General features: G+C 44.8%; 1 protein-coding gene across 14 annotated transcripts in view; it reads right to left on the bottom strand.

Annotated features, from left to right (window-relative positions):
- The window catches only part of tjp1a (tight junction protein 1a), a 134,094-nt gene that overhangs the window by 23,285 nt on the left and 87,861 nt on the right, over nt 1–22,948 (bottom strand). For 9 of the 14 annotated variants that reach the window (XM_020053859.2, XM_020053848.2, XM_020053826.2 and 6 more), the window contains 7 exons: nt 7,574–7,630; nt 5,809–5,933; nt 5,547–5,649; nt 5,087–5,420; nt 4,533–4,639; nt 3,654–3,822; nt 3,318–3,462 (listed from right to left, as the gene is read on the bottom strand). In XM_020053859.2, the coding sequence (XP_019909418.2) occupies nt 3,318–3,462; nt 3,654–3,822; nt 4,533–4,639; nt 5,087–5,420; nt 5,547–5,649; nt 5,809–5,933; nt 7,574–7,630 (1,040 nt within the window). The remainder of the gene's footprint in view (nt 1–3,317; nt 3,463–3,653; nt 3,823–4,532; nt 4,640–5,086; nt 5,421–5,546; nt 5,650–5,808; nt 5,934–7,573; nt 7,631–22,948) is intronic. The other 5 variants (XM_020053832.2, XM_020053840.2, XM_029114588.2 and 2 more) reach the window with 1 other exon arrangement.

Raw genomic sequence — 22,948 nt, 5'->3', positions numbered from 1 at the left:
ATTCCTAGCCTGTCTGTTTCTTTGTCAGTCAGTGAGGGATTCCTAGCCTGTCTGTTTCTTTGTCAGTCAGTGAGGGACTCCTAGCCTGTCTGCTTCTTTGTCAGTCAGTGAGGGACTCCTAGCCGGTCTGTTTCTTTGTCTGTCAGTCAGTCAGTGAGAGACTCCTGGCCTATCCGTTTCTTTGTCAGTCAGTGAGGGACTCCTAGCCTGTCTGTTTCTTTGTCAGTCAGTGAAGGACTCCTAGCCTGTCTGTTTCTTTGTCAGTCAGTGAGGGACTCCTAGCCGGTCTGTTTCTTTGCCAGTCAGTGAGGGACTCCTAGCCTGTCTGTTTCTTTGTCAGTCAGTGAGGGACTCCTAGCCGGTCTGTTTCTTTGTCTGTCAGTCAGTCAGTGAGAGACTCCTGGCCTATCCGTTTCTTTGTCAGTCAGTGAGGGACTCCTAGCCTGTCTGTTTCTTTGTCAGTCAGTGAAGGACTCCTAGCCTGTCTGTTTCTTTGTCAGTCAGTGAAGGACTCCTAGCCGGTCTGTTTCTTTGTCAGTCAGTGAGGGACTCCTAGCCGGTCTGTTTCTTTGCCAGTCAGTGAGGGACTCCTAGCCTGTCTGTTTCTTTGCCAGTCAGTGAGGGACTCCTGGCCTATCCGTTCCTTTGTCAGTCAGTGAGGGACTCATAGCCGGTCTGTTTCTTTGCCAGTCAGTGAGGGACTCCTGGCTTGTCCAACTGTTTCTTTGCCAGTCAGGCAGATAGGGACTCCTAAATCTCAGAATGGTGTTAAGAGGCCACACATAAACTCCCACTCTCTTCTCTCCTTTTCTTAACACATCAACATTCGAGGACCATGCAACTGCCAACCGTTTCCGATTTCCTCATGTGGCTTAATTTTAAGGACACCATGGGGAAATGGAGAGAGAAAGGTATGCTTTTATGAATATATTTTATTCACTTTTATAAAATGCCACAAGTGCTTATCTACGTTGTTACTTTACAATTGGATGGAAATCCCCCAAAACAAATGCAGGATGCTTAAAAGACTGCAGCTGAAATTCAATTAAATCTTTTACAGATCCACAATAGACCTACCCCCACATAGATACACAACATATTATGGGATGTTTCTCACAAGGACAAGGGAAATGCATGGAATGACGTGAACCATCTGGCTCTGGGGCAAATCTCTGTGGGAAGTGTGTCAAATTCCTGCATAGCTAATGCATACTGTGCTGACTCCTGCATGGTGCATGGCTAATACATAGTGGGTCTGGGTGAAGCCAATCCCCCGCCCTGCTGACACTCATTTACCAAAATTCGAGTCCCTCTTGCTTGACATTCAGAAAGTCTATGACTTAGAGAGGCCTAGGATAAAGGGACCAAAAATCTAACCAAGTTCTCTAGTCATAGCAACAGAAGGCACATGAATAGTATTTATTTTACTTAATGGCCATGTCCAAACAAACACCAATTAGATATTCCAAACCTAAAGGCTAACACTGGGAAACATGACTGAGACAAACCAACTAGGTACTAGCCTAAACTCTACTCTCTGGCAGGGTTGTTTTGAAACATTGGGACACTTACAGTGGAAGAACTCTCTGTAAGAATCTCCCTGCATTCCTGCATTGAGACAAGATTCTTATTCAGTGTTGACAGTTAGACTGGGACTGATTCATAGCAGTTGGTTGCTGGAGTGTCTCAGAGACAAACAGGCAGCTGTAAATCACAAACAAATCATTCCTCCAGATTCCTAGTAACTATTTAACCAGGTATTAATCCAACCCTCTGATGACAGCGTCAGAAATGTCATTGCACCATTTTCTCCACTGCCTCCTGTGGGTATGTAGCTTTCCATGTGTTTTTTAATTGCCATCTGATTCCATAGGATGTGACACAGCTTGGGGTTTTGACCAGGGGTAGAGAGGAGACCCGGGCCACTACCCACCAACTGGCTGTCAGTTCACGATATCAGATGTACTGTATGGATACAGCTGCTTATCTGCATTTCTGTCAACATACCAAGATGTCTACAGCAACGGACTACAGCCCAGCGTCAGTAGGGATCTGAAGACAACACAAAAACACAAAGCGCTTGGCAACTACAGGGAGCTGCAGCGAGAACGGTTCACTGTGATTCAAAATACAACCAGACACCTTTGGACCCCGGGGTTCTGACCGTGGGGATCTGACCACTGTGTTCTGACCGTGGGGATCTGACCACTGTGTTCTGACCGTGGGGATCTGACCACTGTGTTCTGACCGTGGGGATCTGACCACAGGGTTCTGACTGCAGGATTCTGGTTCCTGGAACAACTTGCTTGGAAGCAAAACAATTGACATGAGCGGTTTTGTGTTTCTCACATCCAGAATTCCTCTCAGGGTCTGAAGTGTTAGCCGGAGAGACGAGGCTTCACCCGAGCCATCGTCCGTCCCCAGGCTGTTTAACTTCTGCGATACAGCAGAGGGCCAGGCCACGTGATGGGTCATCAGCCTTCCCATCCCTCCCTCCAGCCCCTCCGGCGTCAACAGAACATTCAGGCCGGCTTACAGCGCTGAGCCCTTGGCCAATCAGAGACCCGCTGTCAAGCCTCCCTCCGTCAGAGCACCTCATGGACTCATCTAGGGGTCTGCAGACTATCTACTCAGGCAGCTAGGCAGGCAAGCCACTACTGTGTGTCAAAGACTGTTATCTTTCTAATGCTCTCCACGCAGATTTACTTCAGCCTCCGACTGAGATGATGGATAGGAGAAAATGACGCAACAGAGGAAAAGAAAGGGACATTTAGATGAGTTGGAATCGGAAGGAAGAGACACACGTAGTAAACTGTTCAGATATTGTCTAATATCAGTCATTGCTGTGAGTTAGTTTGGTCCGTTCCAGGCTGATGGCGGGGAGTAGGCAGGGTTTCCTCTGGCTCACCAGGAGCTAGAAGAACATTCTATACAGGGAGACTGTACGGGGAGCTACAGTATGGGCACTGGCCAAGTGGAATCTCAACTACGTGGAAAAGGATCGATATCCTCCGGCTCTTTGTGACCTATGACCCCGGCATGTCATTATGGGACTGCCAGGCTTATTCCAGAGGGATATGTTTATGTTTTATTCATCCCAATGTCTACTGATTTATATATTGCACTGAAGATGCCCCGGGGATTAACAGTGACCACTAAGTGACCACTTCTGTCTCATTATGCTGTACCAGTGTGGGGAAGCTTCGTTTGAAGTTTGGTAGCAAGAAAGCTTGACTGATATTTACGACAGCTGGGTGTTCCATTAAGATGTTATAATGGCAGGTGACTGTGTGTGTGTGTGTGTGTGTGTGTCTTACCTGCCATTGCTGATCTGCCGTGGTGAGTTCCGGCAGGGATCTGAGGGGGGGTCAGAATGGACAGGGGAGCGGGATCGACTGCCCCGTGCTCGATCGTGGGATCGATTGGAATGGTCGGATGTCAGCGAATGAATTTCTGAAATGTCTGTTCGAATACAGTGGCGTTTAATACAGCGACTGAGCCATACAAAGTTTAACTTAAAAAGACATCAGAAGAAAATGATCCTCCTTTTCAAATATCTCTGCAAAATGGCGCCCAAAAAATATCATGCCATGTCATGCTCTGAATCAATACGGTTGTTGAACATGAATTAGCTGGTGAAGGGTTCGTCTCACCGTCTCGGTCTGAGTTGTTGCCAGAGGGAATGCTGTCATCCATGTCCGGAATGTTTAACAGCGTGGCTCTCTCGTCTCTCTGCACCACCATCTTTAACTTGCCTTTTGACCTCTCGATCAGCTTCTTAGCATCTATTAAGGACAGGTTCTCTGTCACTGTGCCATTGATCTGAGAAACACAGAAAAACAGGCACGTTAAGGAAGGATCGCTTATAACAGTTTAATCGCGGATGTCACGCTGTCATACATGGCATAAAAACAGCGTTCAACAAATGAATGGTTGGTTTCAGTATTGAACTTATCACTTAAATTTAGTAGCCATAAAAAAAAAGCACTAGTTGTTGTCTGAATATTTCAAAGTCTCAACTCACACAACGTCCTCTTTTATGGTGTCCACAACTAAAGGACTAAACAGTTGGAATTAATCCAGGGTGTACATTCTGGTGATAAGGTAAATCTTTCCCTTCAGCCAATGACTAGTCAGGAACAAAAGAAAGTGATGGAATGCCTGGAATGCCTGTCCCAGTGAAATGTCTGAGAGGAATACTAATTCACTGTATATTTGGAAGCACAGGCTTCTCTGAGGGCACAACGACACAAGCAAACAGTAGAAGAGTTGTCATGGTGAAACTGGGTGTGTTCTGTTGGTGAGGTTAGTCTGATGGTAATGTTCAGTATGTTACACCCCGCTTTAACGCAGAGGAACCTTGCAACGTTCCAGTATTAAGACATACCAACCAGAACGCATTCTGAACACACTGAGATGAGGCGAGTTTCACTCTGCCATGTTTCTGTTCAGTCTGGGATTTGAACCGGTGAACTTGGGACTCCAGGTCCTTGTCTCTAAGCATTAGGCATGGTCATCTCCCCGTCTCTCACCTTCAGGACCACGTCCCCCTCCTGGATGTTTCCGTCTCGCGCTGCCAGGCTCTCTGGGGAGATATCCTTCACAAAAATGTGGCTGGCCAAACGTAGACCGTACTCTGCTTTGAACGACAACAACAGAACCACATTAGCACTCAGCACAGTACCGCACCTTGAAACCATAGGGCTGTTAAAAAGGATATAAAGATACGTTTGGTGTGTCATATTAAAACAAAGAGTGAGTCAGTGACAAGGCAGTCATTAAAACTCCTCCCCCTCATATAGAACTGACTGATATATATAAACTTTGTACCAGTCATTACCTTGGACACACCTACTTATTCAGGTTTTACTATATTCCACATTGTAGAACAACAGTGAAGACATCAAAACTATGAAATACCACATATGGAATCATGCAGAAACCAAAAGAATAAAGTGTTAAACAAATCAAAATACATTTTATATATTAGATTCTTCAAAGTAGCCGCCCTTTGCCTTGATGAGATCTTTGCACACTCTTTGCATTCTCTCAACCAGCTTCATGAGATGTAGTCAATGATTCCCACCTTCATTCTTGCGGGACTTGACGAGGGTGACTTTGGAGGGCCGTGACGGTACCGAAGAGGCTTGGGATCGGCCAGAGCGAGGCGATATGCTCCTCTCTCTCGAGGCACTGTGTTCCCTCCGGCTGCTGTTGCTGCGTTCCCGCTCTCTGTCGTTCGTCGGCCGGCCGGTCGTACCCCCGCTAGCCCCCGCATAAGCGCTTGTGGGCCCACTGCGGCCGCTGTGCTGCTCGTAACCATCGTCTTCATCAGTGTCATCCTCCTCATGCTCTGACATAGTCTCTCTGTCCCCCGGCCGAGATGCTGGGATCTGAACCTTCCGTTTTCTTCGGATTGTCTGTGGGGAGAGGAAAAGGGCATTCTTAACCGCCTCAAACGACCTTCGTGAAGTCTAAGTACAAAACAGCTAAGAATGTTGGACCATAACCGTGCTGTACGTCATTCCCCTGTGGAAACAACTCACTATTTTAGCATTCTTCCCACTCTTCCGAAGCTGCTGCACGGCATACGCGTGTTCAACATTGTCCATGGACACGGCGTTGACCATCACCACGCGGTCATTTTCCCTGCAAGATATACAGAGAGGTTCAACCACAGTCCAGGATCTTTGCTGATGCCTCTCAAATCAAGATCACAGCACTGGCATTTTGGGCAAGCACCTGGTGACCCGGGTTAAAACTGGTACAGTGCGGAAAATCATTTGGTAGTGATTTATCTCCACTTACGCTAAGAGTCCTTCAGCTGGGCCTCCCTTCAGCACATCAGAGATCACGATGGACGTCTCGCCGCTCTGGAAGTGAGGGTTGTCCCGGCCACCTGAAATGGCAATACCGAACCCGAACCCCGGAGCCTGTACACAACACACAGACCAAAACCCAGTCAACGCAAATGAGATCTGGGAGAACAGACAGTTACATTCATTTCATCTTTTGGGGATTTTTGCATGAGTTTTGCATGTACACGGTACATGGTAGTGAATGACACAGGAAACTTCACTTCCTTAAAAGTGGGAGAAGAAACACGTTATGTCTCACAGCCTTCTTTAGGGCTTCATGTGAAACAGTCTAATTCAGGGCTTCATGTGAAACCGTTTAGTTCAGGGAACCATCACCTGGAAGACATGAGACAACCTTTCATTGGGATGTGTTCCCTGTAATGGGAGGTTTGAAGGATCAATATTTTTAAGTGTTATCGCATCGAACGCAGGCTAAACAAAACACACCTAGTCTATAAACAAAACACACCTACTGGTATTTAGCCCAACCACAGTGCACCACTCTCAGATGTTTCCAATCTTCAGACAGACAGTCTCAGTTGTTTATTATCACTGCCTGTCTGACCGTCCTGACTCTATACTGACTCCTAGTCTCCTGAGAGCTGTTTAGTGTCTCAGCCTGTCTGACCGTCCTGACTCCATACTGACTCCTAGTCTCCTGAGAGCTGTTTAGTGTCTCAGCCTGTCTGACCGTCCTGACTCTATACTGACTCCTAGTCTCCTGAGAGCTGCCAACTCACAGGGTGTCATTACACGGTGTAACAATGCCCATGGGTGTTCACTTCACCTCACAGACAGATGCCAGCCATTATATGGCCCCAGTTTACCATTGAGTCGACAACCTTTCACCTGTAAGTCTATGTCATTGAGAGGTGTTACACTAAACAGGTAATGATATGCTAACCACTGCAGTTATGAGGCAGCTAGTTTAAACAGTCGTCCTGTGTGTCAGGGGGTTAATTATCCAGGCTGGGCAGAGGTCATGATTCCACTCCTGTTAGAAGAGCTGTTTGTCACCAGTTCTTCAGTGGAAACAGCATGGTAACCAGCCATGTGACGCCGTAATCTTACAACCACAGCCCACTCAGCGACTGTGAATCACACCCTCCTCAGGACTCTGGGAAACCTTGATGAAGCGGCTGCTAATTAGATTACTATAATGGAGTGTAGTCTGAACACCTACTTCACAACAACAGCATCATGTGACTATATAGACATAAATGTTACGCTGTGCAATGGTCAGTTAACTGTCAATTCTTTCAGCTAACACCTTTGGTTGAAAATTGTGAAATCCAATAGGTAAAAGAATAACAGGATAATGCATTGTTGAAGTAATTCATTCCTTGAGGTCTTAAAACACATTGGGATTTGTTGCCAACGAGGAGAGGAACACACAGGAAGGGGATGCAACAGGGCTGTCTTCCTCACTGCAGCTTCCTGACATCTGTCAACTGGGCCTATTGTGTGTTCTATGAGCACACTTCCTGACCCGCAGCTGGACTGCCCAGGGCTCAGACGGAATAGGGCAGAGAGACAGGGATGAGGAGTGAGAGAGGGATGAGGAGTGAGAGAAAAGGGATTAGGATGGAGAGCATTGGGATTAGGACAGATAGAAAAGGGATGAGGGCGGAGAAAAGAGGGATGAGGGCAGAGAAAAGAGGGATGAGGGCGGAGAAAAGAGGGATGAGGACAGAGAGACAGAGGTAAATACTTACCCTGTGAAGGGTCACTGTGTGCTGTTCCCATATAACGGTTTCCTCCATTGCTGCACCCTGTAAGACAAGACAGAGAAACACTGAGATAGAGTACTCAAAACCAGGGCAAAAGTCAACAGGAGGTCAAGTAGTGCCAATGTAGAACAAAATAGACAGAGTTTTCTTCATAAGTGTAGGAGAAAGATTTAAGTTGTGTTAGACCTGAGTGTCTCTGGGTGGCTGGATAACTCAAAACTCAGCCGGTGTTTTAAAAGCCTATCATGTGCTCTCTCCATTTGCAGAGCACTGTAATGGTCTGGGTTTCATGCTGAGAGGAGAGGAGGCTCACTGCCTTGAGGGCACAGCTCTAATGGGCACCCTGCGGGCAGGCTGGCAGAGCCAGGGAGACAGCCTGACGACCATTATACCACGCAGTTACTGAGCGCACCGCACACCACTGTGCCAGTTACCACAAACACACACCACCTTCACCAATATAGGTTCTGTATACCTGCATCTCTGGATGATAGACAGACCCAAAATGGGCTTATTAGCATTTAAGTGCAAACATTCCCATGTAAAAATGTATTCAGCAAACATCAAAACATAATAAATCCACACTGCACCTAAGCAGGCAGCCAGGTCTTATTCGATCCTGTATGGAATCCAGTTCAACCATTGTAAGCTATACATGTTGAGGTTGGTTTGAGCCTTTCTAATGGAGGTCTAACTGTCCACTAGCACCGTCTGCCAAAAAGGATTAAGGAAACAGTTAAACCACCAAGGAAGCACCAGAGACCAGACAGACAGTCCCCTCCCTTCATCCATCCATCTGTCCCTGGGCCTAACATGGCTCAGAACAAGCACTTGGTTCTGAGCAGTGCTGAGCTAAATATAGAGAAGAACAAGGGGGGAAACGAGCAGGTCTAACAGCATCATGATAAACCCTCCCCTCCATCCCCATCGTAATCATTACCACTAATCATTTCTCCTCTCCCCCACACAGAGGTGCTGTGTATAAGGTCCCCCAATTTGGTGAGGTGCCCAGAAGCTGAGACACAAAGATGATTTCTTGGGTGAGCAGAAACATTTTCAGGCAGTGGAAAACATGTTAAGGGGCGCCGTAAGAGGAGCATGGAAGACGGCAAATAACATCCACACTGAACACTGGAGACCCGAGAACACAGCTGTGGCCAGACAATCCGATGAAGACCTCTGGATCCATGGATGCCATATACACACAGACCACTACCAGTAGAGTATCCAAGGACCCACAACCACAAACGTCTGATCACCTCAGGAATACGGCTCACAGTGAGCGGCTTCCCCTAACCAACAGACCAACACTCTTCCAGCTGTGGACGCAGATGTCAGAAGACCGCGCACACGTTCGTCATGCCGAAGAATCCCGTCCATTGTTTTCCTCCCTCCTCCCCTGTCCTGGTTTTTCCAGGCATTGCTGCGGTGATTCAGGGAGAGGCCATTGTAGCTGGACTGGAAAGAACCTTAAGGCGTTGTTAGGGCGTGACTGTCCATATGAGTCACGAGGCCACAAGCCTTATGGGTTAACGGCCGGCCTCTGGGTCAGGGAGGTGAGTCACAGGGTGAGACACAGAAGAGTGAGAAGAGAGGAGCACTCAGAACTGTTCACTCCAGCGCGGCTACGCATGGCCATCCCTCGCTCGTCTGACGGGATTCTCTTTTTAATTAATCACCTCAATCTGCAGCAGCAATTAAACGGCTTGACGTGAAGTGTGAGTGTGTGTAGAACGGCGTCTGTTTACAGAGAGAACGCTGCAGAAAACCAGTCCTGATCTGACCACACAGTGTTTTACTATTTAAACTCAACCCTTCCATGTGCACAAGACTGCAGCCCAATGAGTGACCGGCAGGGCAACACGCCAGTGGTCTATTCCCTTGTTTCGCCATTCCCATTGGTGCCCTTCATGTATACTGTAGATGGATTGGAATACGCTGTATATGTCCAATTGGATATACAGTCTTTTTTATTTTTGCCTTTCTTGACCAACTGAATCACTCGAATTCGAACAACCTGTTCCCAAATTAAATTTGAAATGCTGTGTAAAATGTAAAGAGAGATAGAATGCAATGATGTGCAAATCATCCCTGTATTTAATTGAAATTAGTACAAAGACAAAATATACAATGTTGAAACTGAGAAATGTTATTGTTTTTGGAAAAATACATGCCCATTTGAATTTAATGGCAGCAACATTGTTCCAAAAAATTTGGGACAGGGGCACATTTACCATTGTGTTGCACTCTGTAGGCGTTTGAGAACTGAGGAGACCAATTGCTCTAGGTTTGAAAGTGAAATGCATTCCCATTCAGCGGCTCAACAGTTCGGAGGCTACTTTGTCATATTTGTGGGTGACAGGTCTGGACTGCAGGTAGGCCAGTTTAGCACCCAGATTATTTTACTAGGGAGGTATGCTGTTGTAATAGGTGCAGAATGTGGTTTGGCATTTTCTTGATGAAATAAGCAAGGCCTTTCCTGAAAAAGACATTGTCTGGATGGGAGCATACATTGCTCCAAAGACTTTTTTTATTGTTCAACATTAATGGTGCCTGCACAGATATGCAAGTAACCCATGCCATGTGCACTAATGCACCCCCATACCATCACAGACGCTTTTGAACTGTGCGCTGATAACAACAAGCTGGATGGTCCCTCTCCTCTTTAGTCCATGATTCCCAAAATAATTTTAGATTTTGATTTGTCAGACCACAGGACAGTTTTCCACTTTGCCTCAGTCCATCTTAAATGAGCTCGGGCCCAGCAAAGGCAGTAACGGTTCTGGATCTTGTTTATATATGGTTTCTTTTTTGCATGGTAGAGTTTTAACTTCCTGAGCCCATGCAATGATTTCCACTACAGAATCGTGTCTGTTTTAAATGCAGCGCCACCTGAGGGCCAAAACTTTTTTGAAAGTTGTTGCCGGTATCAAATTCAAAGTGGACATTTTTCAAGAAACAATAAAATGTCTCAGTTTCAACATTTAATATGTTGCCTTTGTGCTATTCTCTATTGAATATAGGGTTTAAATAATTTGCACATCATTGCATTCTGTTTTTATTTACATTTTACGCAGCCTCACAACCTTTTCAGATATGGGGTTGTAGTATAACAAGAAACAAGGCAAGCCTATTTCAGCCAGTCCGCAATAGAAAGTGTTGCCCACGTGAAAGGCTGTGTCGTTAACCACTACACCATGGAGCTGTACATTTGCCTGCTGTCAGTATAGCCTTGTCTATACAGACACCCGGCATCTGTATATCCTGAATAAATCCTCTTTTGCCACTGGCCGTTTTAATAGTTAATTGGCCATTTGTGAATGACATTGATACAGTTAAACTGACTAACGTTTCTTACTAAGTTTACCTCCACCTCAAATAGCGTCTATGTATGCCGTTTGCCAATGGCCGTTTTAACAACGCATTAGCCAGTAATAAGCTTTACCAGTATCTACTAACTTACTGGAATAGTCATAAGAATTGAGCAAATGCTAGCAAGTCTGCCAAAGCGATTTCATTTCATGGCATAAGAAGGTATTTTTTCTTTCATGGCAAAACAACATACTTTTTTCTTTCATTCATGAATGACATTTATACAGTAACTATCAATAAAGGTGACGATAACTAAACTTTTCACAAAGTGAAAAGACAAGAGAATCATGGAATCTACCAGAAATAATTAATAAACGTTTTTGCTCTCCATAGATTCGAACTTAGGTCTTCCACATGAGAGGCGCCATCTTTAACCACTACACCACAGCATTCAGAAGTTGCTAGATTCCACTGAGGATTGTGTTAAACTGACTAGCGTTTCTTATTAAGTTAACCGCCAACATAGGGTCTATGAACTGTATTGCTTTTGACCACTGGCCGTTTAAACAGCTTATTAGCGAGTAATAGGCTTAATAGTATCTTCTAACTTCCTTGAAATAATCATAAAAATTGAGTAATTGCTAGCGAGACTGAACTTTTCCATGCAGATCTTGGATCAGGCATGGTATGGTATCAGGCATGGTAGCCTGATCTTGGATGAGCGAAACAATATATGAAATACGCACAGTACCCAAAATTATATTGATAAAATAAGACATCAGGTAATATATCACATACGCTCTGCTTTGCAGTAGGTTCAACATAGGTTATTTGAGTTTTCATCTCTTCTCCATGCGGTTTGAGCTCCAACTGAACTTCTGCTGTTCAAGTAGCCTATATTACAACGTATTTAATGATGGTACGCGATCAGTTACTTTTATTTTACGTGGCTTGGGACTGGTTAGGATTGTATTAAAGCAAGCAGGAAGATATTAATCACAGTTGGAATGGATTGTATCAAACACCTGACTGGTGTTTGAAGTGATGAAAAGTTATTTTAAACTTTTACATGAAAGGCCATCCGCTGCTCTGGATGGCCATTCATGTAATTATTCTAACCTACTATAAGACATCCCATAGGTAATGCTTATGCCAAAAGAATAATCTATTTAAAAAATAAAGGCACACAAATTAGCGAAAGACAGAGAGCACATTTTGAAAAGTGCCTTCTTCCAACACAGACCACTCTCAATGCTTTAAATTAGAGATCGTTTTCTGAAATAACTATTTGGCGGGCCTATGTGGGAATAAAGCAGATATTTTCAGTCCTTCGGATAAATTTAGTTTTAATATATAGATGGGAGACAAAGGAAAAAATAGTTCTGGCAGTAACACCTTACTGAAACACAATGTCCCTTAGCCTAGATTCTATGAGTCTCTGGAACACTACTGGAGGGATGGAACACCATCCTTCCAAAATATATTCCAAAACATTTGGTGTTCAGTAGGGTTGAGCATTCGACTGCAATTTCCAATCCTACTTACTGATGTCTTTCCCATAAATTCAGTCATTGTTCTTATTGAAACACTAGCCAGGTAAGGGGTTTTAGTGACTGAAGCTCCTGCCATCCATGCCCCAATAATGAACCCTCTTTGATCATATTTTCTGACTGGATATGGCCGACCTTGGAACAGCCAGAAAGGTACGTAAAAGGGTAAACAACTTGTTAACAACTGAATGAACAAAATCATTCATCCCTTAACAGCTTTTGGAAAGGTAAGATTATATAATTCTTCCATCCTAGCCACATGAAAAATGGTTGAACACTGTAAATATTATTTCTAACAGGTCAGCATTCCAGTCTTTGACCCATGTAGCATATGCTAACAATAGGCCAGCAATCTGATGGAATCGGTTACAGGGATATTAAGCCCTGTACCATAGGACCAAAGCAAATTCCTTTCAGTAAAACCTAGATATTAACATTTAACTGATAAGAAATGCAACAAGGAACACCAACATGGTCATTATCCAATCCCAAATTCAAACAGTTTCATAAAACAATGAGTTGATTTATATATTTATATATGTTTCACACTGATTCAGGCTTGAGCCGTGGCCATAGAGGCCCTGTGTTGAAAAACAAAGGGCAGACAGGAGTGGGCAGTCCAGTGTCCAGCCGGGCCTTGATCTGTGGTAAAAAGGACTCTTTGTGTTATTGAGCTTTCACAGGCTCTCAGGCCTCAAAGGCTAAACTCAACAACATAACAGTGTGTTGGCCATACTACTGACAGGCCAGAAATAACCTGCAGCAGACAGGTTTCACAAAGAGGACTGGGGCTCTTTTATGCTCTCTCCGTTGGAGTGATTAGGTCTATAACAAGCTCTTTATCCTGAGCGCCGTCTAATGATGGTCCCAAGAGCGTGTACTTGTTTCACTATAGTTACTATATGTAACCTAAGTCCTCACAGGTATAGTAAATCATGGAAAAAATGACATTTTGTCTGGTTCTCATAATCAGGCTGATTTAGGCTTAGGGGTTACGTTTTGGACTCGAATTGCAGTTAGGTGTGATGTAGTGTATGTGAGCATGTATGTGGTAGGGACGTGCATTGGACATGATTTTATTATTAAAATAGTATCCACGTAACTGGATGTTTGAAATACAAATAAAGTAAAAACCTTAGTTACATTATTTAACCTAAGTCTGTTCATACTGGTAGACACACCAGACGTGGCTTAAGTACCTGAAGCTGTTATCCATCAACTCATAACAGTGCCTTTCTTGGATGGAGAAGCCTACAGTAGCTAACTACGCCAGCTATATTTGGCTTAAAAGCTTTGTGTTCAGCACATCATTCCCAACCACATTCAGATGGAGCAACAGCCAAACTTGGCATAGCTTTTTGTAATTTATTACTCCGTAAATGTATTTTTCCCTTGAATTACTGAACTTTAATCAACTCACAAACAGGAGATATTGTTCCATTATGACTGGATCCCCACACCACTAGTGATGCTGACGAACAAACAACAAACACATGTGAAGGAGACAGTGACTTGACTCTACCAGGGGATGAGGTTATATCAGATTGTCATCATCAGTGACTTGACTCTACCAGGGGATGAGGTAATATCAGATTGTCATCATCAGTGACTTGACTATACCAAGGGATGAGGTTATATCAGATTGTCATCATCAGTGACTTGACTATACCAAGGGATGAGGTTATATCAGATTGTCATCATCAGTGACTTGACTATACCAAGGGATGAGGTTATATCAGATTGTCATCATCAGTGACTTGACTATACCAAGGGATGAGGTTATATCAGATTGTCATCATCAGTGACTTGACTATACCAAGGGATGAGGTTATATCAGATTGTCATCATCAGTGACTTGACTATACCAAGGGATGAGGTTATATCAGATTGTCATCATCAGTGACTTGACTATACCAAGGGATGAGGTTATATCAGATTGTCATCATCAGTGACTTGACTATACCAAGGGATGAGGTTATATCAGATTGTCACATCATCGGTCAAACAGAAGTTCTGGATTTCAGAACAAAGGGGAAGAGAGCAACTGATGAGACATCCACTATTGCATGTTAACAAGGCAAAAGTCCATTTAAACCCTCCGCGTCTGGATCAATTACTAGATTGGTTGGAGACCAAACAAAAACAACTCCTATTTTCCTACTCTCATCAAGGCCAGTGTGGGAGATCTATTTGCAGGGGCTTTCTAAACGCCTGCCATCTTAAGATGAGGGTACCTTTCTTTTCAATCCCCTGACCCCATTCTGATCTTTATTTTGGGATCCACCACATAAAAAAAATGTATGTATTCAACAACAAATTTCTACTGTGTTTTAACTAATGTTCATAAATAAAAGTTACTTTCTTGTTTCTCAAGATCACATTTTTAAATCAGATGACCAATTCTGGGATTGCAACACCTAGTTTGGAAAACACTAAGCAAGTTAGCCAGGTCGAACAGGAAACACAGGGGGGAGACGTTTATTTGTTTGTTTTTGTTCTGTGCTTCTCCTTAATCACTGATGATGTAATGTAGTCCATAATAAGCCACCATCCCCCTATACAATCCAAAAAAGGCGTGTCAGAGAATACATCCAGCAGGGCCTTGTTCTGTCAACAGTAACACTGGTCTGTTGTAAATCAAGTAAATGTCATACTGTCCCCTAGTACATGTAGAAACACACATCTGAAATACAATAAATGGGTAACTTTAAAGTGAATGTTACTTTGAGGTAAAATCTGTGAAGAACATTAGGTCAGTTACTGTGTGTTGGTGATTGTGTGGAACAGGAAGCTACCAAGAGCAGGATTAACCCACAGGAAGTTGAGTCCCCTTCCTGTTAGTAAGGAATAGTTTCAGCTTGGAGAGGAAACACCCTGGATGGAGAAAAGCTCCTTGGAAACGTCATATTCAAAACATAGCAGAATTACAGTGAACAGGGCAAAACCATACAGCCAAACACAGAGTTACGTATAAAAATATCTAGCCTACATGATGCAGCACACTGTATAAATATTACACAATGCCATCATGTCAGAATAATACAATGGCGCTCGACAACACATCTCCTTTTATTCTGCTTAAAAACAGAGCATGAACATGATAGAGTAGACTGGGTTTGTGGTTCTGTTCTAAACTTCTGAGTCCAGGCCCACAGTTCCTGGGGTGTCATGGCAGCCCAACATGAACATCAGACACTCAGTCGACATAGGCCGAGGACATGTGATCCTGTTATGTACACATTAACACAGAGACAACTGAACACACTAACTGTCCCCTCCACCCCACTCATACTGAGACTGTTTAGAACACTCATCCCTCTGTCTAACTAGGATCTGGCCCTTCCTGTCTGTCTGTCTGTAGAGCGATTTACCACAGGTCTACCAGACAGCTTCAGCAAACACCTGCCTTAACCACTCACTAATAAAAGGTGTAATTAGGTGAACCCTAATTACAGGACCATCATTCCATTTGCAGCTCCAATGAAGACAGTTCTAATAATATAACATGTTATAGTGCTTCCTATCCCAAATCACATGAAGCCCAAAAAACAGAATGTATAATTCAGTGAGTTTACATAAGGCAGTGTTTGTTTGGTCATACATTCCCTAAAAGCCCACAGCAGTAATGGATGGGTACGATATATTATTAAAGTTATTTAAAGGATGTGACAGGGGAAGAAACCTGGCAATCAGGTCTGCCCAGCAACAACTCTGCCAAAACGTGACGTATTCACTCCAATACATAACCATAATGGACCAGAACCCCTAAATAGATAATGAATACTGGCAGGCTAATGCTTCATACACAAATCATTTTGATGCATTGTCTAAATGAAATTAATTCTGCAGCATGTTACCAGAGGTTTAAAGCGAAGCAAAAGCTGCCCTTATCCAACAACTAATTGCAATGGTTCTGTATTGACAGGTGAGGAGCACTTCCTTTCTATCGCACAATGACACTTCCCTGAAGGGAAATCCTCCAGGTCAATCAACATACACACACTCTTGCACCTGTGTTCCCAATCAAACCATGTAGGCCTTGGGCTGATTTTTTCTACAACTGTGTCTTCTTGACAGTCTCTGCTCCCTGGACACTGCTCTACATTGGCCATGTTGTTTCTCTCTTTCTCCCCATTACACTGCAGGGCCCAAATTCATGTCATATACACACTAATGCTCTACAGTGGAAGGGCTTCAGGGCAGCAGAGTGATTCCAGTGCACCAGGCCGGTTGTGTTTATCTGATCAGATGTGATCGGGTCAAACCATCTGTGAAGGAAACACCTTTGTGCCGGTGTGTGTAGCGGTGTGTGAGATGGGATTGTATGCCTGTTCATACATACAGTGTATAAGAAGCAGGAGGCAACAAGCCACTGCGAGCAACTGAACTGGCCATTCACAGTAACTTGAGCCCAAACAGAGAAGTGACTAGGAGGTACATATAGCTGGTTAGGAGAACACTGATGTGCCCATTTTCCACCGCAGGTTCTTGCTAGTTCCTATTGTGAAATTCACGGTTCTGTCAGTTTATCCATTTGCCCACGGCCCAGCATGAACTACAGCCTGTCTCCAAATGCCGGCGGGTGGGATTACAAATGGCAAAACTCAAAACATTGGCCTCATGCAAGCATGTCACAACAGAACAGCAACAACCCGGAGACGAGCCCGGTGCCCTGGGCTGGGTGCAGACCTCCGGCTGCCTGGTGTCCCATAACTAACCAGTAAGCCACCTGGGGGTTTGTGGTGTTTGACCAATATACCGTGGCTAAGGGCCGTTCTTAAGGCAGAGTTCCTGCGTAGTCATTAACTGTGGTACATTGGTGATGTACCAGCAACCGCTGAGGGGCCGTATCACCACTATTAACCAGTCACCGGCGTCTTGGAAACCAATCGGGCCACCACAGTCTGGGTCCGAGTCCTGACTGGGACATCAATCGGGCCACCACAATCTGGGTCAGAGTCCTGACTGGAACATCGATCGGGCCACCACAGTCTGGGTCAGAGTCCTGACTGGAAAACCGATCGGGCCACCACAGTCTGGGTCAGAGTCCTGACTGGAAAACCGATCGGGCCACCACAGTCTGGGTCAGAGTCCTGACTGGAAAACCGATCGGGCCACCACAGTCTGGGTCAGAGTCCTGACTGGAACACTGATCGGGCCACCACAGTCTGGGTCCTGAATGTGCGGCAGGGTGACGAGAGGCTGGGAAGCCCCGTGGGTGAGGCAACCTGGCCAGTATCACCTGGGATGTCAGCAGGGATTTCCTGGTTTCATCCCGCTCTACTGACTCTGTTAGGCAGCTAGGTCATCTGGAAAAGCTAACAGAGGTGAGTGAGCAAGACTCAATGACTTTCTGGTTAGGACAGCAGCAGCTGTATATAATGTATATTTGCATAAAGAGATATATAACAGACACAAAACATATATAAAAATAACATATCTATTAAAAGTATACATACAAAAAGAAAACCATTCATTTATTTCTATCAATTCAGCATTTAGGATTTAAACAGCCTTGTTTATAAGGCTGTATATCACCACTCCAGATTCCACAAACAACAGGCTGCTTGCTATCAGCTGACCACAGACAGGCTCCACACTGGTTTCTCACACAGAGGAGATGACACGACACCACAAGCTTTCCTATGACATAACCAACTCATCATATTTCAGATATGACTATTGCAATAAGCCTGAGAAGAATACAGAGATAGATTAGAGAACTGTTTCTCCACTGCTTTGTATTATCTACACTTTTTGCATACTCAACTGTAATATATTTGAAATTATATATTTATTATTTCCTAAATCTTGTAATGTCTTAATAATAATTAATTCCAATTCCCATTACTCTGCTGGGACAACATTCACAAAACCTTCTGCAAAAAAAGAAAATGAGAGAAAACTGTTGTGAAAAATGCCTAATCCGGTTCTTCACAATCAGTCTATATATAGCTTGTGTGCTCTGGGGAGAGAGAAACCCCATCACACTAGCTTTAGAATGTTAGAGTAGAGATGAGGCAAGCATCAGCCAATCAGACACTGGCAACACCCACAGCCGCGGCGTGCAAATACATGCGCACACACGCACGCGCGCGCACGCGCACACACACACACACGCATGCTGGTGACAGAGATTATTTGGTGATACAGCCCCTCAAGAAAAAATTATTTCAGATTATTCCAGTTTTTGTGACAAAAAAGTCCAGTAGAATTTTGGATTGGTGATTCCCTCTGTGTGTTCTACATCCTTGACAACTGCTTTGACTTTATCTTTTGTATACACTCAGTCAATCAGCCTGCGTCCCGAGCCTGACCAATATCACCACCTATATCGCAGGCTGTCCGAACCCCGCCAGCGTGGCCTGATATTTAAAAGCCTGCAACAAATAGCAAGTGAAAGACAGGACCGCTTTCAAAACGGGACCCTGATATTTTTAAACTTAGGACACCCATGTACTCCTAATAAATACACCTAACCCATAACTGTGGTGACATTGTACAGTAGTAATGCACATCCAGATATTTGGGAAAGCCAAACTGACCTCTGATCAGATGGATAAGATAACGTGTAGTGTGTGCATTAGGCTTAGACATATTTTCACCACTTAAGCACACAGTAACGCGCACACACACACACACACACACACACACACACACAATCATCCGGCCTTGCACTCACGGAGACACACACACTTTCCCCCAATCAAACCTGTTCCCTGGTCTCATGAACACACAGACACAGAGTAAACACAGAAAAGGCGCGCGGTGAATGTGGCAGTAAGGACAGTATGCTCAAGTCCCTCTACCCAGTAACGCAGGACGGGAGCCAAATGAGAGACGCCCTGGCCGACAGCCTCCTGCCATGAGAGGCAATGAGGGGGGACAACCAGTGGGCTGATCATGTGATGCTGCCTCGCCGGCGAATGTGCTGACACACCAAAACACTGGAGTCAATTAATTTCAACCAGCACCGATCACACCCGGAGAACTCTCCCTGTCAGACTTCACTCGTCATCATGTTCCCATGGGGACTCGCCGGACCCACGAACAGATCTGACGTTAACAAACAGAGGAATAAACTACAAAACCTATAATCCGGGGATTAAACGGTTCATCTCTACCCTGTTTCTGTCTCTTCCTCCCAAACGTCCGTACTGTCAGTCTCAGGAAGGCAGGAGGGATGAGCTGGAAAAGGCTAGTCGAAACAGACACGGACTTAAACCATACTGGATGACCTTGGCTGGCTGGACCTTGGCTGTCAATCCCAGGAGCGGGGAACATGGCCCCCGGGACGCACCACAGTGTTTGTGTACGGCCAGTGTTGTCCGTTTACAGCTGTCTTTGATGTGGAGGAGAATGTAGTGAATTCTTCCCTCAGGCCTTGTGGTCTCCGAGCCCTGTGCTGTTCACTGAACCTTCAACGCTCTCACATCTGCACTGACGGCTGGCAGCTTTACACAGCCTAGAGCGGAACCAAAAGTGGATATCTGGCCTGATTTCTGATGGGCGGGGTTTTCACGTTTGGGATTATTCTGCTGGCTCTGCTGCCAGCTGAATGAAAAACCAGGTGTAGAGGCATATCCCACTGGCATAACACTATACACTACAGGTACAATATTTTATTAGTCTTCAGGGGTGTAACAAGACATGAATCCGTACCGTACCGTTTGGTACTGGACCTTCGGTTCGGTACGCGTTGAGTTCCGATTGAAAATAACCACACACATGTTTTTGGTGTATCAGTTTCCCCAGGAGACGGATCTTGGAGCTGTAACTTAGCTGAAGTAGCCTAGCACATGAGCAAAGTTTGCTTAATGTAACAAATTATAATGGCAGCTAGAGGATGACAGGATGACAAACTGCCAATTCAACCCTCGTCAACTACAGCAGACTTAGACTAGCTTCCAATAGCTAGCAAACAGGAACCCTAAGCTAACATTAGCAAGGCTAACAATAACATCTAACTCGGTGTTAGCACTTTTTTTTTTTTGAAAAGGTAATTCTATTTTTAATATTATTATTCAGAACTTCATTCTCTATCGGGGCATTGGTGCGGAAACACTTTCTGACCGATGAGTAATTGCAAAATGCTGTAATTGTTTTTATACTGCAAAAAAAAATCCTACCTTGTGCAGCTTTAACTACACTGGCAATGGGCACAGTTTATAACTTCATAATAAACTAAAATCTATATTTTTACGTACGTACTGAACCGTGACTTCTGTGTACTGTTACACCCCTATTACTCTTCTATATACTGTATGTATTGGTAACCAGCTGATAATACATGGCAATATTATTTAGCATTACAAGATGTTTTGCCTAAAAGCAGCACTTTAGTCTGGTGTAGTGGCATCATAGCTTCATTATGAGATGGGTTCATCACTGCCCTGAGGGCTGAAGATTACTGGTTAACACTATTACTGGTTAATTACTGTAACACTGTTACCATGAAGTACATCATCTCCATGTTGCATCAATAGTGTCAGAATCAAGTGACCCCATGCTCTGTACTGCCCGGCATGGTCCACAAGCCATCCTCTGTACGTCCGCTAAATCAGGATCCTGGCCTCTCCATCCCAGCTGGCCCAAAGTCATCCCTGCTCAACCAGAGCCCGACTGACCTCTCTTCTGACCATCAGCAATCAATGGCAGCAGTGAGGATGGCATCATGATGAACTTCTGTGGGAACACCAACACCCTCTGTCCTAACAGCACTATATCACAAGGTTGCAAGCTACTTGCAGCCACAGTCTCTGAAAATGCCGTACTTTTGAGACAGCAAGTAAAGATACTGTCGGTCTACTGTCTTTACATTACATCTTCTTTGTAATTTAGCAGCTGTTCTTATCTAGAGTGCTTTATATACAGCCCTGGAAAAAGTTAAGAGACAACTGCACCTTTTTCTTTCCTTTCCAGAAAAGGAAAGTTTTGAGTGAGGAACAGAAGCATTCAATTTGCAGTGGCCTCTTAATTTTAACCCTTCTGTTCCTCACTCAAAACTTTCCTTTACAACTTTTTTGAGGGCTATGATGCGACCAGCGGTCTGCACGGTCAATGTGAATGCTTTTCAGTTCATGGTTCTAGCTCTACCAGGCCAGTCAGAAAAGACCCTGGCCTTGTCTGGCCATGCTCTCTTGTCGGCCCTCATCAGCCTGTCGATACGCTAGGACTTCAGCCAATCACCAGCCACAAAGCTATCTGCCACACACACACACACACACACACACACACACACACACATTAACATAGCCCAGGAATGTGCTGATAAGCAGCAGCCAAGGCCATGCTCTCTCTACCTCCCTCATGCCCTCTTTGGAAACACTGGAAACACTGAGTTCAGGAGGAGAACATGGAGGGGGGGGGGGATTTTAAAGAAATATTCTGCAACAGTGGCAAAGGAACCGAGGTAGGGAGTGCCTGGTGACTATGGATAGGCAGCGGAGAAGCTAATGCCTCGTTTCTAATGGCGCCAAACACCAGTGTTTTACCCCAAAGTCTGTTCTGGTTCCTTTGACACGGTGCCAGTCGGCCAGTAGGCTATGGTTTGGCTCTCACTTGGTGCCCCGGACTTTAGGACTTACGGCGGGGTTTACGGGGTGACGCGTTAGATGCTGTGAAAATTCAGCCTGTTGTCCTGTTCGAATAGCAATGTGTATCATTTACTTAGTCTCAGGCTTCTCAAAATGGGTTACACCCAAAGAGTAGAGGGAAGCAAAGTGAATTAATGAGTTAGTTACAGTCAGGGGCCCGGCCTGCCATGTTCTGTTCCCACCCTGCAGTATCACAACAGTGATACAATGCCACTGACTCAATAGAAGGTGGTACGATGCCACTGACTCAATAGAAGGTGGCACGATGCCACTGACTCAATAGAAGGTGGCACGATGCCACTGACTCAATAGAAGGTGGCACGATGCCACTGACTCAATAGAAGGTGGCACGATGCCACTGACTCAATAGAAGGTGGCACGATGCCACTGACTCAATAGAAGGTGGCACGATGCCACTGACTCAATAGAAGGTGGCACGATGCCACTGACTCAATAGAAGGTGGCACGATGCCACTGACTCAATAGAAGGTGGCACGATGCCACTGACTCAATAGAAGGTGGCACGATGCCACTGACTCAATAGAAGGTGGCACGATGCCACTGACTCAATAGAAGGTGGCACGATGCCACTGACTCAATAGAAGGTGGCACGATGCCACTGACTCAATAGAAGGTGGCACGATGCCACTGACTCAATAGAAGGTGGCACGATGCCACTGACTCAATAGAAGGTGGTACGATGCCATTGACTCAATAGAAGGTGGTACGATGCCATTGACACCAAATAAGAGCCCCTGCGTCATAGCTTTGAAACAGGTTGTAATGGTTACATCTTGAAAGTGATAATATACATTTTACCAGAGCAGTGTCAACAATATATCAGTGGCACATGAGAGAACAGAGGAAAAACACACACAAACACACACACGTTGGCTGGCGAG

This window comes from Esox lucius, chromosome 2, assembly GCF_011004845.1.
Source record: "Esox lucius isolate fEsoLuc1 chromosome 2, fEsoLuc1.pri, whole genome shotgun sequence".
NCBI classification, from domain to species: domain Eukaryota; kingdom Metazoa; phylum Chordata; class Actinopteri; order Esociformes; family Esocidae; genus Esox; species Esox lucius.
Note: the sequence above shows the minus strand (reverse complement) of the source record. Positions and strands in the feature narration are given on the sequence as shown.